This window comes from Pyrus communis, chromosome 15 (genome assembly GCF_041283825.1).
Source record: "Pyrus communis isolate YQ-2024b chromosome 15, ASM4128382v1, whole genome shotgun sequence".
Classification (NCBI taxonomy): Eukaryota; Viridiplantae; Streptophyta; class Magnoliopsida; order Rosales; family Rosaceae; genus Pyrus; species Pyrus communis.
In genome coordinates, this window is record NC_142579.1 from 27,816,946 (window position 1) to 27,834,094 (window position 17,149).

At 37.4% G+C, this 17,149-nt stretch overlaps 2 protein-coding genes across 3 annotated transcripts; one reads left to right on the forward strand and one right to left on the reverse strand.

The window, feature by feature from the left end:
- Positions 1 to 916: 916 nt before the first annotated feature.
- On the reverse strand, positions 917 to 6,137 carry LOC137718222 (isocitrate dehydrogenase [NAD] regulatory subunit 1, mitochondrial). 2 transcript variants are annotated; one of them, XM_068457741.2, is made up of 5 exons: positions 5,419 to 6,112; positions 4,388 to 4,627; positions 3,983 to 4,061; positions 3,556 to 3,848; positions 917 to 1,136 (listed from the first exon to the last, which is right to left on the reverse strand). In XM_068457741.2, exons 1-4 carry the CDS (start codon positions 5,941 to 5,943, stop codon positions 3,574 to 3,576), a joined length of 1,119 nt encoding a protein of 372 aa, XP_068313842.2. In that variant the 5' UTR covers positions 5,944 to 6,112; the 3' UTR covers positions 917 to 1,136; positions 3,556 to 3,573. The 2 variants fall into 2 exon arrangements, with proteins under 2 accessions (XP_068313842.2, XP_068313834.2); XM_068457733.2 differs by lacking the exon at positions 917 to 1,136 and having other exon boundaries at positions 3,337 to 3,848; positions 5,419 to 6,137.
- A 3,176-nt stretch (positions 6,138 to 9,313) lies between these two features.
- LOC137708155 (serine acetyltransferase 2) lies at positions 9,314 to 12,629 on the forward strand. The gene is made up of 9 exons (XM_068447167.2): positions 9,314 to 9,896; positions 10,497 to 10,694; positions 10,791 to 10,850; positions 10,970 to 11,065; positions 11,164 to 11,188; positions 11,391 to 11,485; positions 11,596 to 11,762; positions 11,881 to 11,954; positions 12,132 to 12,629. The coding sequence occupies exons 1-9, from the start codon at positions 9,624 to 9,626 to the stop codon at positions 12,164 to 12,166; spliced, it is 1,023 nt and encodes a 340-aa protein (XP_068303268.2). The 5' UTR covers positions 9,314 to 9,623; the 3' UTR covers positions 12,167 to 12,629.
- Positions 12,630 to 17,149: the final 4,520 nt, after the last annotated feature.

Here is a 17,149-nt window from a genome sequence, read left to right on the forward strand (position 1 = left end):
CGAATTGGGATTGGATTTGGGAAAGTGAATGAGATAGAGGGAGGGAGGGACGAGAGAGGAGCTGCCAATTGGGATTGGATTGCAAATAAAATTATTTTATAAATAAATAAAATACTAATATTTTATTACCAATTACCGGGGTTATTCAAGTGCAACGGTGGAGATACAAAAGGTGATTACTGTTTATTAATGGTAATTACCATTCATGAGGTGGATTAAATAGTGAATAGCCAGGGGGGAGGGCTCCCACGCTGGAAGTGCTCTTAGCTGATCAAATACTTAAGAATGTGGATCTCATTTAGATTTTCTTTTTGAGAATACTAAGATCTTCACATTTTATATATTTATTGTATATTATACGATTAGAAATTATTTTAAATTATTTTATTTTATATTAAAAATAATAATACTTAACGAAAACTAAACATATAATATACAATAAACGAATAAAGTATAGAATTTCTAAGACATTTACAACATTTACAAAGAAAATCCGAAAAAAATTCTCATCCAATGTTTAAAAAGAGATGAGTAGCACGTCAGTTGACCTGGAATTCCCAACAAATATAATCTTAACTAATACGTCTATTTCCATAATTGAAAATTGAAATTAAAAACTTGCCACGTTCCTGTACTATAAAAAAACTTGCCACATTCTGCATTTATGATAGGCATTAATAAATAGGCCAACAAAATTCCTAATATAACCCTTACATAATCGTTCAAAGAGAAAAAAAACAAAAAAAAGTAACGCTAAGAAAACTAAATTTCTAGATAAAATTTATAAACTAAATAATGTGTCACTAATATAAAGAGCACGTTTATTAGTGTTTAAGTAATAATTCAATCATTAACTTTTATGTCATTTAGTTTACAAAACCTTATCTACAAATTTAGTCTACCCAGCATTGTCCAGTCAAAAAACTCTCTGACTACCCCCTTCCATGCTGACTACCCACCTACATCGTCGCTCAGTGATTCCACCAGCAACACTCCATATATTCTCTCTCTTCCTCTTTTTCTTTGAGGAGTACGGTGCAGGTCTTCGGTTTGTGATTCCACCGAACAGGTTGTCTCGCTTCTCCACCTCCTTCATTGAACTCACAGAGACAGGCTGGCAAATGACTTTGATTTTCCTAAAAAATAGTTGCATAATCCCCCTTGAACAATTTTTTTTTTAACAAGCAATGTTATCTATACTAAGAAAGTAAGAGAATTGACTAAGCCTCATAATGAGCGAGCCATAATAATATATTTCAAATTCGTCTTTAACGAGAATCGAACTCAAAAACTTTCACTAGACTAAAACAAAAATAAAATTAATTAAGAAAGTAATTAATTAGTTAGTTAGTTAATTGATTAAAGGGTTAATCTCTATTTACAACCTTAAAGTTTCGTGGTTTTCAACATTTGATACATGAAGTTTTTTTCATCCTAGAGTCATACCTTAAGTCTTAAATTTGGGACAGTTTTATACTTTCGTTAGTCAAACTGTTAAGTCTGTCATTAACTAATGATGTGGCGCCCATGTGAACAATGACTGGGCGCCACGTGTCATCCACGTGAAAATTAAAAATAAATTATTTATAAAATAAAATAAAATAATTTATTTATTAAAAACAAAAAAAACCCTTGTTCCCCAAATCCCAGCCGTGCCCACCCCCCACCCACCCACCCCTTCATCTTCCCCAAATCCCACCCTCCATTCTCTTTGTCCGCACCCAGTGCTCTCCCTCCCTCTTCGACTCTGCACATCCACCCTCTTCCTCCTCCCTCATCCGCACCTAGTGCTCTCCCTCCCTCTTCGACTCTGCACATCCACCCTCTTCCTCCTCCCTCATCCGCACCTAGTGCTTCCCTTCCCTCTTCGACTCCTACACTTCCACTCTCTTCTCACCATCACAAAACTAATAAAAAAAAAAAAAAACCACATCCCAAACCATCAAAAATGAGAAACCTACGAAATTCAACATCATCAAATTCAAAAATTGAAAACCGATGGTGAAAAATCCGGTGCGGGTCAACCCAGAATTGGGTTTGGTGTTGGATCGTAACGGGTTCACTCCCCTGCATCTGGCTGTGATCAAGGAGCGAGTTACGGTTGTGGCCGAGTCAAACCGGCGGCGACTCGGATTTTGACTCAGGGAGGCGAGGGTGGGTTGCACTTGTGTGTGAAGCATCACAGGCTGAAGGTGTTGAAGGTTTTGGTGGAATGTACAGGGAGAGGGAATTGAAGGTGGGTGTGCGGAGTGGGTGTGCAGTTGAGAGAAAGGGAGGGAGGGGATCGGGGGTTGAGGTAAGAGTGGTGTGAGAGAAAGAGTGTTGGAGGGTGGGACAAGGGGTGGGTGATGGGAGGGTGGGCACGGGTGGGATTTGGGGAAGACGAAAGGGTGGGTGGGAGAGGGGGCACAGGTGGGATTTGGGGAAGAAGGGTTTTTTTTTTTTTTTTAATAAATAAATTATTTTATTTTTAATTTCAAAGTGGATGACACGTGGCGCCCAATCATTGTCCACATGAATGCCACGTCATCAGTTAACTGCAGACTTAACAATTTGACGAACGAAGGTATGAAAATGTCCCAAATTTAAGACTTGAGGAATGAAAAAAACTTCGTAATGTTGAAAACCACGAAACTTTAGGATAGTAAACAGAGATTAACCGTTGATTAAATATATCCGGTCTGTGATTCCACCGACCAGCCACCTTATCAGACACCGGTCCCTTTATGGTCCTGATTCAAGTACAGACCACCGCTCTGGGGTGGACGGTGCAGGTCTCCGGGAGGGAGTTGATCAATGGGGGAGGTCTGGTTTTTTTTTTTTTGAGAAAATTCATATGGTACCATAAAATGGTCCATATTTGTGCCCAATTCAGAGTATTTTTGGGTACCCGAACTCAGGGAACCCAACAAGAAGAGCCCATTGTCGCCCTTCTTTTCTTTTATTTATTTACTTTTTTGCCCTCTGGGGAGCTCAGCTCACTTTCAAATTCATGTTAAGCTCTCACTTGCCATTCACCAAGCAATGCTCGGCAAAGAATCACTAAAGAAGAAGATAGCGATGAATCAGAAGAAATGACTAAAAGCGGCGAGGCGAGAGATGAATTCGAATCACAAGAAGACCGAAGCGAGTCCAAGCAGTGTCACCACTGGCACGCCAGTGTATCCAACAACGATAACAGTCTGAGTGTCATCAACAGAACAGTAATATGTATCTACTGTTGCCTTTTCATACCTTGAAGCTGTGTGTGTATGGTGGAAGTTCACATATAGTTAGTTATCTGAGAACTGCAACTGTATTCGCAAGGATGGATTTACAAGTCTGGACACAGACGGATTGAGCATAAACACGATAGGTTGGAACTTTGTATTAAAACACCAGAATCAGAGTTATTCATCTTTGAAATTTATTATGAAACAAAGATTGTGAAAAATTTAGAGGTGGTAATCAAAGAATTATGTTAAAAACGTTTCAAATTTTCTGGCAGGGAAACGCTTCCCATGCCAAATCGAAAAAATGCTATGGGGCAATGAACAGCGGCTGAAGAATGAATACCTGCTCTTCACTTCTCTGTCAATCTAAGGCAGCAATGACCGCGTCAACAACCTCTTGGGTGGTGCTCTGTCCTCCAAGGTCCTTTGTCCTGCGTTTACCCTCCAATATTACTCGTGCCACCGCAGTTTCTAGTCGATCAGCAAAGGAAGGGAATTGCAGATGTCTCAACATCATGGCGGATGAGAGAAGCAGGGCCACTGGGTTTGCTTTCTTTAGCTCCAATATTTTCTGATTTCCCACGTTTCCTGCTGAAGCACCTTGCTCGAAAATAGCATGATCTGCCCCAACATTGCCTGCAACCAAAACATCAGAGCCATCATTGTTAATTTGCAGCGAGTAACATACTGTTGAAAGCATGGAGTAGGATGTCATTTTCCTACATTTTTCTCAAGGACATTGGGACAGCAATTTAAAAAGAAGACCTCACCTCCTGGCATGACACCGGTGCCAGCAGCAATACCAGCTGCTGTATTTGCAACTAGATTACCATAAAGGTTTGGTGTCACCTGCAAAACCGAAATCAGCATGCTTCACAACGGAAAACAATTTCGCCTCTTCCCTCCTCTTCCTTTTTATTCTAACACGAAAAAATGTTCCATTACAATCAGGCACTTCTCAACAGAAAGAATGCAGTAAATGCATAATCCACAGTTTTTGTCTCTGATATAACATCAAATCTTCTAAACAATAACAGGTGCCTCATTTCAGAAGCATCCTTGCCAGCTGAAAAATGACCCACTAACAGAAGGCCCTACTCTCCAGTGAATAATAGCAAAACTATGCAGCATAAAATAAAATGGACGAACATTTCAATGAATTGTAAATGGCATACCATGACATCAAATTGCTCAGGCTTCGAAACAAGCTGCATGCAGCAGTTATCGACAATGACTTCATTGTATGCGATGCTAGGATAGTTTGTGGCCACCTCACGGCAGGACTCCAAGAAGAGACCATCTGCAAGCTTCATAATGTTTGCTTTGTGCACAGCGGTCACCTTCTTTCTGTTGTTTAGGTAAGCGTACTCAAAAGCATATCTAGCAATGCGCTCCGAACAGAACTTTGTGATCACCTAGCAAAAGAGTAAGCATAAGTGACGAATATAACCCAAACTATGCAGATAACAAGAAAATCCATCAAAATTGCTATAAACCACAAATCCATCAACATACAACCACTCAACCAGCAGCAAATCAAAATATGGGACTATTTCACTTGCAATTGAAAAATACGAGAAATGCACTTCAATGAATACAACAAATTTTTGCTTATTCTCACATTGAACCCCCGTCTCACAAAAACACACGTCACTCCACCATACATTGTGAGAGGAGGTCCTATATATGACACTATAACGTGAGAAAATCTTCAGTGTCACGTAATGAGTGAGACACTCACATAAAGATATACCTCGGAGATGGATAACAATCTCTCAACTAGATTAGTCTCACTCTCAAGCAATAGTCTTTCCAATGGTTCCACAAAGTGGGACCACACAGATTCGTGCAATCCCAACAATCAGTCACAAGAGAAGAAAACTTTTCATCCTGCGCCAGATACATTATGTGTAATTATATAAATGGGGGGAATTTTTATTTTTTAACTTGTTAATTTTTAACACAATTATCTCACCACTTGCATAGTGATACATGATGTACCACTACGTGTTTCGGACACACTAAAAAATCTCTCTCGAAAGTATAATGTAATATATTAATCATTATTACATTCTCAATTGGTGTTAAACATAGTTAATGAACTAAAAACGACAAAATTCAATCAATAAATCAAATAACAACAAAACCCCAAATATAATTAAATTAAAAATTGAAAATTCCAAAAATCCCAGTGATTTGATGATACCTTAAGGCTTTCAACGACGCCAGGAATGACCTCATGCTCGAGCCCAGAGTACTCGCCCTCAGTATTCTCCCTGATCACGACAATATCGACATTCTCATGCTTCATCACCAGCCCCGGCAGATTGAAGCAGTTGACGAGGGATGCGTAGAGATCGAGCTCCCGCCTCAGCTGCAGATTGAGCGAGCTCACGCCGCCGCCCATGGGCGTCGCCAGCCCGCCCTTCAAGCACACCTTGTTCTTCTTGATCGACTCGATCACCTCACCTGGGACCTTCGGCATGTCGCCGTGGACCTCGAAGGTTTCGAAGTATATTGGCGCGTGCATCGCGTCCATGACCTGCTCGACGGCATTGGTGACGAGAGGACCGATGCCGTCGCCGGGGATTAGGGTTACCGCACGAGGGGCGCCGTCTCCGGGGCGGGGCATGTAGGTCACGGATCGGGACGGGGTGGCGGTGGGAGCGAGGGTCGGGGCGGTTGGTTTCGGGAGCAGGTAGCGGAGGAGTTGCACGGATCTTCGGGCCATGGCCGCGAATTTGTGGGGTCCGGGTGTGGTGATTTGATGGTGATGTGTTTATGCAATTTTGGAAGGCATTTGCGGAAAAGGGACGCCGACACAGAGAGGAGAGCGACAGACAGAGACAGAATGATAAATAATTACCTTTTAATTAAAAATTATTTTCTCTTGAAAAATGAAAATATTTGTGAAATGATGACAACAATGGAAAGGGGGGAGAGATGGTGGGGGAGAGGAGTGAGGACCGTCCAGGTCTGTATGAATGGTGGGCCCGGAGCCGGCGGGTGGACGGTGTGCAGAGGCCCACGAGGAGGGAAAGCAGGGGCAGAGGATGGGCGCGGGAATAGGCGCCACTTTTGCGGAGATTCGTATTGAATGTAATCTGAACAACGTTTTTACTGATCGCTTCTTTAGTGTCAGTGATTTTTTGGAACATAAGTGTGGCCGATATCTCTTAAAAATAAGGTTAGTAAACTCGGTATAATTCTATATGAATCGAGATTAGCATCGTTGTTTAATTTTTTTAACTATTTGAGTTACAAATATATTATTAGTATGGTACACATGCTGACAACTTTCTGTGCGTGATTCGAATGCGCATCAGCTACATGTATATTTTTAATAAAAAATCTCGATTCAGATCAATGATTGCAGATCAATGATTGCAGAACAATGATGGGAAGCACAAAAGAGAACAGTAGAGGGGAATGTCTCTGGCCGTGTACATGGCCATATACAATTGAAGGATGTCCATGTCCCTATTCATTCCCTTGTAATAATAACAAATCGATAAAGTTTCACCAAAGAGGATGGCTTTTATAGTCAAAATGTTCTTCAAAATTTACAAAGCTCTTCACTTTAGTTTTTTACATTGAAAATCAATAAAAGTGGATCACGAATTTATCCACAGTAAATTATTTTAGTCTTTATGGGAAATATTTGTCAATATTCTTATTAAATTGTCATGTTAACGATCACGTGACTACTTTTTTTTTTTTTTTTTTAATATATATATCAAACTAACCTCTCTACTTAAAGAGTATATTGACAGATTTTTCACAAAATGATCAAAATGATTTACTGTAGACAAATCCATGGACTATTTATCGATTTTCAATGTTAAATACCAAAGTGAAGAGTTGTATTTATCTCATGGATTATTTTGACTAAAAAGCTAAGAGAATTTTATATGCAAACCAAGATTTAATTAATTCGACATTACATCTAATAAATATTTTGACTGCTCAAAAAGTGTACTATATTTGTGTCATATACAATTCTTACATAGTAAATTGGTGATACAAGAGAGTCTCATCACTACCAAGCTAATCATTTTACATCTTATTTGAATTTATAAATTAATTGTCAGTTCCAAATTGCACAAATCACCTATGTGGAACGGGGAAAAGTAAGTATGCTACTCTTGTGATTAAAAAAACTTGAAACATGTTTGCAATTGGAGATGTCAAATCACTACTTTGTCTTTGAATTGTAACCTATTAATTTTCAGCAAGAACTTTTGACCATTAATACATAAGATAGGATGTGGACAATGATCTTTGAGATTTGGTTTTAGACGTAACTTGAACAAAATGCAACATGAATTTGCGTTGAAATACTATTTGTCAAATTAGAGTGACTTTATCAAGAAAATGCATCGTGAATTCGGATTGAAACACAGGTTGTGGACAATTATCATTGAGATTCGGAGTTTAAACGCAACTTGAACAAAATGCATCGTGAATTTGGGTTGAAGTACTATTTGTCAAATTAGAGTGACTTTATCAACAAAATGCATCATGATTTTAGGTTGAAATACTATTTGTCAAATTAGAGTGACTATATTTTAGAAATCCTGCATATGGAAAGAACATTAACAAAGTGATATCGATGTACATTTCCTTTTGTCGTTCCCCTTTCCCCAAATAAAGTACGATAGCCGTCTTTGTTAACTGAATTCAAAATTGTGTCATTTAATTAATCATGATATAATTGAGTGGTTAATCAAATCTTGGTTCATGTACTTACTCAAGAGTTAGATGAGTAAATGATGAAATATAATCATTAAAGATGGCCTATATGAATGTTCATGAGTTGTATAGTTCCTCAATTATCTTGGTAATTTGTTTATTAGGAAAATCTAATCCTCCTATGGATGAATCATTTCAAACGCAATGAAAGATGCATCAACTTAATTTATAATGGTATGCTCACGCATAAAAATGACATCATTTGCTTAAACGAGCATATATAAAGGATTATATGGAGCGTGGTCACACTATCTAGAATATATATTTTTCTCACTGTACTAAGTTTAAATGTTACCGCAGTTCATTTTAATTAAAATAAAATATCGCTTATATATATGGTTAAAAAAGAGTAATGATAGGAAGACTAAATCTATAGACAAAAATTGCAAACTAAATGATGTATCACCAATAAGAATGAGCACGTTTATCAACGCTTAAGTCATAATCTAATCATCAACTTCTATGTCATTTAATTTTGCATTTCGTTTACGAAATTTAATCTTCATAATTTGACTCTTAAAAAATTATTATTGTTTAAAAAATCAGTAGTAAACAAAGAACTAACCATTGAAACTTTCAAAATGCCATAAACTAATGTCACTTTAAAACACCTAAAGAAATATTTTATAAAGAGTAATACATATGGATCATGATATGAATCAAATTGTCTCTCTGGAGGTTGACTTTTATTTATTTTACAAAGACCGTGTATACTTTAAATTACTTTTACGAACAGAGGATTCAAAATTAAGTATAAAGAATCATTTAGTATTACGGTATAGTAATATTTGTTTTTTATTCATAAGTTAGAGATCTTAGATTCGATTTTCGCCAAAAATGAATTTGAACCACATTATTGTGAGCTTATTGTGAGACTAAGCCCACCATCTCTTCCCTTAGTATAGATAATGTCTGAATAAGCTTCGTGACCAATCCAAAGTACTTTGTACTTATGATAAGAATTAATCATCCTATAAATATCACCTTTTCAAATATTCATTTAAACATCAGTTAATCAAATGTATAAACAAACAAACAATTTGAAATACTTTTACTCATTGCGACCATATGTACAATTCACTAACTAAATGATTTCATAAGTTATTGAATACTTCATAGATATAACTTTTACAAAAATTTCTATTAATTGGTTAGAAAGCAAAAGGACCTAGGCTAATATTAGAGAGACTAAATTTATAGATAAAATTTGTAAATTAAAAAATATATCACAAATACGAATGAACACATTTATCAATACTTAATTAATAATCTAATAATCAACTTTTATATTATTTAGTTTACAAAATTTTATCTATAAAACCTACGGACACGTCATATGAGCCATCCGTTCACAAAATTCATCAAAACCGCTTGCACCCTCCGCGTGTCTATCTTCTTCTTCTTCCGCCCTTCCCTTTTGCTTCCCGTCCACGACAATTTCACGCCAAAATAATCCAAAAGATTATAAAAAAACATCGATGCGCAGCAGTTTCATCCCCACTACTTCCCACCACGCCACAACACTCCGCCACATACACAAAACACCGCCTTTACTCTCTCTCTCCTCACTTTCTCTCTCTACCCACTCTGTTTTTCCATGAGGGGTTCGCATTCGATCCCTTCCTAAAAGCTCCCTCTTCCTTTCTTTCATTCTCTCTCATGGCTTGCGTGAGCGATGAGAGCTGGGTTGCCCTCCCCAAAATGCTCTCCGACCGCCTCTCTCTACCGGAAGACGACCGCCGCGACGACGACGATGACGACGACGACGACCAACCCGGGTTTTTCCGGTCCGAGTCCACCGCGTACAGGTTAGAGAAGGTTTTTCCGGTCTACGCATTGGGGATTCCGAAACCCGAGTCCGACCCGGTTGGACTTGCTTCCGTCTCGGGCGACCCGATCTGGGATGCCGTCCGGGAAGAGGCCAAGTTGGAGGTATTACAAATTCTTTACAATGCAATTTCTTCACCAGAATTTTTTGTTTTTTATTTAAATGGTTGAAACGTGAAAATTAGTTTGTTTTTGGAAGCACTTTTGCTCATAAAAACAAAAGTTGAAATTCAAGTGCTTCCCGAAAAAGCAAGTAGAAGTGTTTTCTGAATAAGCATATGTCAGGTGCTTTTGCAGAAAGCATTTCTGTGGCAAGCAGGAAATCACCTGTTATAAGCGCTTAAGCTCATAAGTGCTTTCATTGAAAACGCATTGCAATTCACGTGCTTCCTTAAAAAAGCCACTGTTAAGTGTTTTCTGATTGAGTGCGATTTCTGAATGAGCATATGCTATGTGCTTTTTCAGAAAGCGCTTCTATGACTCAAAACACTTGTAACTTTTTCTTCCAAACGCATCCAAAAGCGTTTTTGATTGTCTTCTTGTAGAAATCGCGTTTAGCTTTTATAGAAGAAGTCCCAAACAGGAAAGATTGAAGCTTTAAGTTATTAATGAAAATCCCATCAATTTTTTTGTTTTCGTTTTTAGTTTTTTTGGTGGGTTTTTAGCGATTTTTTTTTTTTTTTTTTCGGATTTTAAACACTGCAGGCGGAAAAGGAGCCAATTTTGAGTAGCTTCTTGTATGCCAGCATCTTGGCACATGATTGCTTAGAGCACGCGTTGGGGTTTGTTCTCGCCAACAGACTGCAAAACCCGACACTTTTGGCAACTCAACTGATGGATATATTTTATGATGTGATGCTGCATGATAGAGATATTCAGCGATCCGTTCGCTTGGATGTGCAGGTAACCTCAAATTCGTGTTGAAAATATTACGGTTGACTTTGTATATGCTTTGATAATTTATGGAGGCTCTTTTAAATTGGAAATTTGTTTCCTCAGGCATTTAAAGACCGTGATCCGGCCTGCTTGTCGTATTGTTCGGCCCTATTGTATCTTAAGGTGTTATGCTCTTTTCCTGTTGTTAACTAATTATGTAGTCGAAGAAAACGAAAGGGAATGTTATAATCAAGTATATACTCTAATTTCGTGATCATCTTTTTCCTCCTCTACTTTTGCAGGGCTACCATTCTTTGCAAGTACATCGAGTAGCTCATTCATTGTGGAATCAAGGACGAAAAGTATTGGCCTTGGCGTTACAAAGCCGAATTAGCGAGGTACTTTCCTTTTTTGGTATCCTTGTTGAGAGCATTACTAGCTGTTTAGGTTTGTGGCTTTCTGTTCTCCTACTAATCTTAAAACCACTTTATTCTAGGTCTTTGGAGTGGACATTCACCCAGGTATACTTATTTCCGCTCTGCAATCTGATGACATCATGATACTAAGTTTGACAAGAACACGGAGTAATTATAGATTTAAGTAGAGAACGTGGTTTTCTTTGCTGAAAAACGGTTGTTTTCTGAGGAGTTTGAGTCGATAGGAGAGTGGAGGAGCTCTGGCTATGATGTAAAACTAACATTCTCTTTGATGGTTTGTCTAAAGCTGCAAAAATTGGAGAGGGAATACTGTTGGATCATGGTACTGGTGTGGTTATTGGCGAAACTGCTGTTGTAGGAAACAAAGTATCACTGATGCACGTATGTCAATTGCATAATTCGTTTCTGTTTCAATTTATTGGTTCCTTTGTGTTGTGCTGAAAAAGTACTTGTTGATAACGAAGAACTATGTTTTCTCCTTTTATCATCAGGGTGTGACTTTGGGGGGAACTGGGAAGGGAATTGGTGATCGACATCCAAAAGTAGGTGACGGTGCACTAATTGGAGCCAGTGTAACTGTACTTGGGAATATCAAAATAGGTCGAGGAGCAATGATAGCTGCTGGTTCCCTTGTGCTGAAAGATGTCCCTCCACACAGGTAGAAAGTAATTTCGGTCTTTTTTCAGTACATTAATGTAACTAATGTCTCCTGAAGATGTAATATCTACTCTATTTACAATCATATGAAAGTGACATTTCTTTCTCTCGTACTCAAGCATGGTGGCGGGAATACCAGCAAAGGTCATTGGATATGTAGACGAAATAGATCCTTCGTTAACAATGAAGCATGGTATGTCATATCGTTGGGATGCAATTAATAATTGTTCACAGTCAGTTTATGTCTTGCGTTTGTTGTATACATTTTATTTAGAATTAGGATACTGAGATTAAGGCGAGAAAGTTAAGAGGGAAATCACATATTCATCATCATGTCTCACGTGCAAAATTTCTTGTTATTAATCTGCAGATGCTACCAAAGATTTTTTCGAAAATGTAGCGTGAAGGCAGTTTGTGGTCTTCAGAGAGAAACTGACTTATTGTGTCAGCTTGAAGTATACAATTTCATTAACCAAACCATGTTCATTGTTCTGCTGCCTATGCTGATGCTGAGGTTCTTGTATGAGCGGTTTTAAGTACTGGAGATTTTAATCTAAGCGCCTGATTTTCTTCGTTTTACTACCATAACAAATTGGGAGAATCAGCAGCAAGATTCTTTCGAAGTACCCATGATCCAGAAAGAATGAAACCCCTAATCGGATGAGGAGAAGTTGAAGCTAGTTGGGGATCGACCCTCGTTATTTTTCTTATTGTAGTCAAAATGTACTGCCTTAATGTATTGGATGCAACAGAAGAATAGAAATTGATAGGAGTTTCGAGTCCGTCATGTTATTTTTCCCTGTTGGCGGGTGAACAATGTGATCTTTCCATATGTACTAAATAGGTAACGTCATTTTTGCTGCTATAATCTCTTTACTTGGAATACTTTTTTTTCGACTAAGAGACTCGTCCAAAGCGGTGAGTTTGTCTGTATATTTAGCCTTCTTGTACCACTTGGGATCGTTGTATCATTTGCCAACCAGTTTTACGCCATCGGACAAGGTCTTCTTTAGCGTCTCCTTGTTTGAGAATTTGAGCTTCTTGTTTAGTTCTATCTTTGCTCTGAAGGCTGAGCATATGACTCTCTCGAGCAAGCTTTATCAGAGGTTTGAAGAAGTAAAGAGGGTCAACCAACAAGTGGAGGATTCTGAAGCTTAGCTAGCTAATAGCAACATCGCCCTAGAAAAGATGGGCATAATTTTCACTATCATGCAAATCTATCATTCTAGAATAATTGCTTTAGCTAGGGATGTAAAACTATTAAGCTAGGGTCTTTTGTAACTTCCAAGTCCACCGTTGTGGACTGCTCGGGGGACAGTGGACCAAATAGGGCTGGATAGCCCGGCTGCAAGCCTCTAGCATTGGGAGCCTGAGGGATTGGGCAGGCCCGAGCAACAGGCCCGTGAGGAATCGCCAGCCCGCGAGCCCGAGGTGGACCTAACGCAGGGCTGACGTCAGGCTAGCGTCAGTCCCTTTTTTAATTTTTTTCCTGTCAGGCGAGTGCGCCTCACTCGCACGTGGTGCATTCGATCTGAACGGCTCTTTAACTTGGATCGTTCGATCTCAACAGTAATAAAAATAAAAAAATGCTTATTTAATATCAATCGTTCGATCTGAGATCAACGGTCGATATTAAATAGGCTTTATTAATAAATAAATAAAAGAAAAAATAGTTTTAAAATTAAGAAAAGTTACCATTGTGACACATGGCACAATCTGGAGTGTTGGAATTCAATTTTTTTATATCCAACGGCAGAGATTAATTAGTTGAATAAAAATTAAAAAAAAATTGTAAAAAATCCAAAAAAAATCTGAATTTTTTTTTAAAAAATTGTTTTTACTTTTCTATAAATACCTTCTCATTATCATCTACCTTACACCACGATTAAAAATCTTATCTAAAATTACAAATAAAATTATTTTGTATTATTTAATAATACTTCGGATAATGACACGTGACGCAACGAGAACAATTAAAAATCTTATCCGAAATTACAATTAAAATTATTTTGTATTATTTTATAAATAAAAAAATACTAATATTTTATTGCCTATTGCCAGGGCTATTGAAGTGCAACGATGGAGATGCAAAAGGCGATTACTGTTCATTAGGGCAGTTACTATTCACAAGGTGGATAACATAGCGTATTGCCTGGGGGAAGGTTTCACACGCTGGAGTTGCTCTTATTATGAAATGAAATGAAATGAAAGATCACTTCTTTCTTCACTTCTCTATATGTTCATTTACACTTCAATGCTTAACTGTTTTAAATATATAAAAAGGCTTCACTACTCTTCCTAATGTTCAAACTTCATCAATGTAGCAATCTCTAACATCCATAAAGTTGGGTGATACTTCTTTAAAAACTTAGCATTGACTGGAATTATTTGCAAGTTTCTCTCAAAATCTGCCAAGTAATACCCCCTCTGTCTAACACTTTGTTGATGATAAAAGGGCCTTCCCGAGTGGGACTTCACTTCCCAAAACCCCTAACTTGAACTCCTAAGGGCATAACTGCTTTCCATACTAACTCTCATTCTTTAAAGGTTTTCAATTTCACCTTCTTGTTGTAGGCTTAGGCAACAACCCTTTTTACCTTCCTAGATCTTGTTTAGAGGTTCAATTTAGGCTACATCAAAATCTTCAATCCCTTTACACATAGCCTGGATGAATTCATCATTATGGAGTTCAAACTGGTTCTGAAGCCTTACATAACTTACATTGATTTCCATAAAGAGTACAACATCTTGCCCGAATGTTAATGCATAAGGGGTGGTCCCAGTTCCTGCTCTCTTTAAGGTTCTGTAGGCCTAAAGAGTATTTCCCAACTTCTCATGCCATCTTTCTGGGCTATCTGCCACCATTCTCTTAATGATGTTCACCAAGATCTTATTGCTAGATTATGCTTGACCATTGGATTAAGGATAATAAGGGTTAGACTGGATTTTCTTTATCTTGAACTTGTCTGCAAACTCTTCTACTTCTTTTGAGATGAATGATGGCCCTCTGTCTGTAACAATTGTTTTAAGCACCCCATATTTGTGTAAGATTTTAGTCTCAATGAACTTCTTCACAGCAACTCAATTAATAGTCTTCACAGCAAAAGCCTCCACCCACTCAGTAAAGTATTCAGTTGCCACAATTATGAAGATGTGCCCTTTGCTGGAAGCTGGGTATATTTGCCCGATGAAATCCATTGCCCACCCTCTGAAAAGCTATGGCTTCACTACTGGATTCAAAGGTATTGATGGTATGTGCTGGAGAGGTCTATGTCTTTGACATTCTTCACACCCTCTAGCATAAACTTTACAATCTTTTTCCAAGTCGGCCTTCATTATCACAAAGCCCAATGTCAAATATAAACACAAACAAGTATGACATGAATGAATTAAAATTTGAGAAACTGGATGGTGAAATTATGAAACATGCCAGACAATACAAACCAATAGATACAACATAAAAAAAAAAAAACTTAACCCCAACACCCTGAAGGCTGCCATCCCAATGGGCTTTTGCCATTGCTGTTTCGGGCATAAGTTATAACTCTATATAAGTCACACACACAAAATATTAAATAAATTCAAAATAAAGCATGCACACCCTAATTTAAACGACACCAATGGCATTCCTCTGCCCTTGATTACACGCCCTAAGACCAACTCCAACCCTTAGAGTAAGTCCTAAATTTTCCTTTCTATTCCCCCCATTTTTCTCCAACCCTTGTTCTAAAATTGGGTTAAGTGTTAGAACCTAAAAAAAGCTCAAATTCCCCCCAAGATTTAGCCCAATATTAGTGGTAGAGCCCATTGAGAGAGTGGAACAAAGAGACTGAACTGGACTCGCCAGCCCTAACACACACCACGGGTAGCACGCACTAGGTAGGCTAACAATTGTGGCCCACCCACGTGGGGTTGTCTCCCCAGTTGTTTGTTGGGATTATGAGCCTAACAACTCTTTTCTAATCTTAAGGCCACAATTGCATGGGTCGTTGGTTAATCCTACAGTCCACTTTCAAACCTTTTTTTTAAGGTTTTATATTTATATATTTATTAAACTTAACAGTTGAGATCGAATATAATCAAATCTAATGGTTAAAAAAAAAAAAAAAATCTAGCGATCCAAATTTAAATTCAACGGCTGAAATAATTAAAAAAATATTATTTAACTCAAAAAATTCACCCAAAAACTCTATAAATACGTATATATTTGTTCAAACATTTTTAGGTTATTGGAATTTAAATATTTTTTGGTTAAAATGTTCATAAAATTAATTTAAGATAGTCTACATAATTTTTCTTTTTTAAAGTTATTTTTTAAATAAAAAAACCTAAATTCATTCTTTAATAATTTGGGACTAAAATTTTAAGCCAAAAAGGTTGGAGCAGAAAAACTGTTTCTAGGTTAAAACCTAAATTTGTTAGGCTAAAAATTTTAGGTTTTACTCTAAGAGTTGGAGATGGTCCAAACAAATCAAACAGACAAAGTTTACAAGTTTTAGAAAAGGCCTAACCGAATCAAATACACAAAATAATAATTAAACAAATCGACACACTTCACTCATGTTTTTTTAATACTTGTGGTGCGGTTCGGTTTCAGAGCAGATTTCAAAAGCCAAAACCGAAACCAAACCGTTTCCCTACATTGCTGTTCGGTTTCAAATCGAAACTGTTTCAAAAATGCAAAATCAAACCATTTGGTGTGGTTCGATTTGGTTCATGTTTTGATTTCGATTTTCGGTTCCAAGTGCCCACCCCTAGGAATTTGATTCCACTCAAGATTTTGTCTTTTATTTAAAATGGGTTTTTCTTTTTAAAGTTTTGGATGGTGGGTTTCGAAAATTTGAATTTGGATTTCAATGTGGTGGGGTTGAGCTTTGATTTCGTGGTGTTGAATCTGACGAAGCAATCCTCCTATCTTATTTACAACGCTACATGTTGGAACTTGAAGTATGCTAAGCCACTTATTTGATGTAATAACTTTTAGAATACTTATCATGTTAAACTCTTATTTGTTTAATGAGAGGGAGAACTTATTGTTATTTACTATGTATTGTACATGTGTTTAGTAAATAACAGAATTAAAGAAATGTATTCAACCTAAGAGAAAAATGATTGAAATAAGTTAAATCAATGAGACCTTTCTCTTATGTTCATTCCTAAAACATTCATAGCCATATTATTGTCAATTGGGCATTGACAATCCGTTGAGGTTAGTATATGTTATATTAACTCAAGCGGGAGTATGACCAATCTTAAGTTATTAAGTGTTAGACTCTAAGACAACACATATGGTGCTCAAAAGGTAATTGAGTACACTAAACAACGATCAACCAAGACTTCAAACACACATGTCATGTAATAAGTCATAGTTGCAATAATACAATGTTG

What these genes read in the sequence shown, in the direction of transcription:
- LOC137718222 (XM_068457741.2), bottom strand. Translation starts at nt 5,943, where the DNA reads ATGGCCCGAAGATCCGTGCAACTCCTCCGCTACCTGCTCCCGAAACCA. An exon ending in GCGTCGTTGAAAGCCTTAAG is followed by an intron (nt 4,628 to 5,418) that starts GTATCATCAAAT and finishes CTCTTTTGCTAG; the next exon opens with GTGATCACAAAGTTCTGTTC. An exon ending in CACCGGTGTCATGCCAGGAG is followed by an intron (nt 3,849 to 3,982) that starts GTGAGGTCTTCT and finishes TTTTGGTTGCAG; the next exon opens with GCAATGTTGGGGCAGATCAT.
- LOC137708155 (XM_068447167.2), top strand. Translation starts at nt 9,624, where the DNA reads ATGGCTTGCGTGAGCGATGAGAGCTGGGTTGCCCTCCCCAAAATGCTC. An exon ending in GGGAAGAGGCCAAGTTGGAG is followed by an intron (nt 9,897 to 10,496) that starts GTATTACAAATT and finishes TAAACACTGCAG; the next exon opens with GCGGAAAAGGAGCCAATTTT. An exon ending in AAAGATGTCCCTCCACACAG is followed by an intron (nt 11,763 to 11,880) that starts GTAGAAAGTAAT and finishes CTCGTACTCAAG; the next exon opens with CATGGTGGCGGGAATACCAG.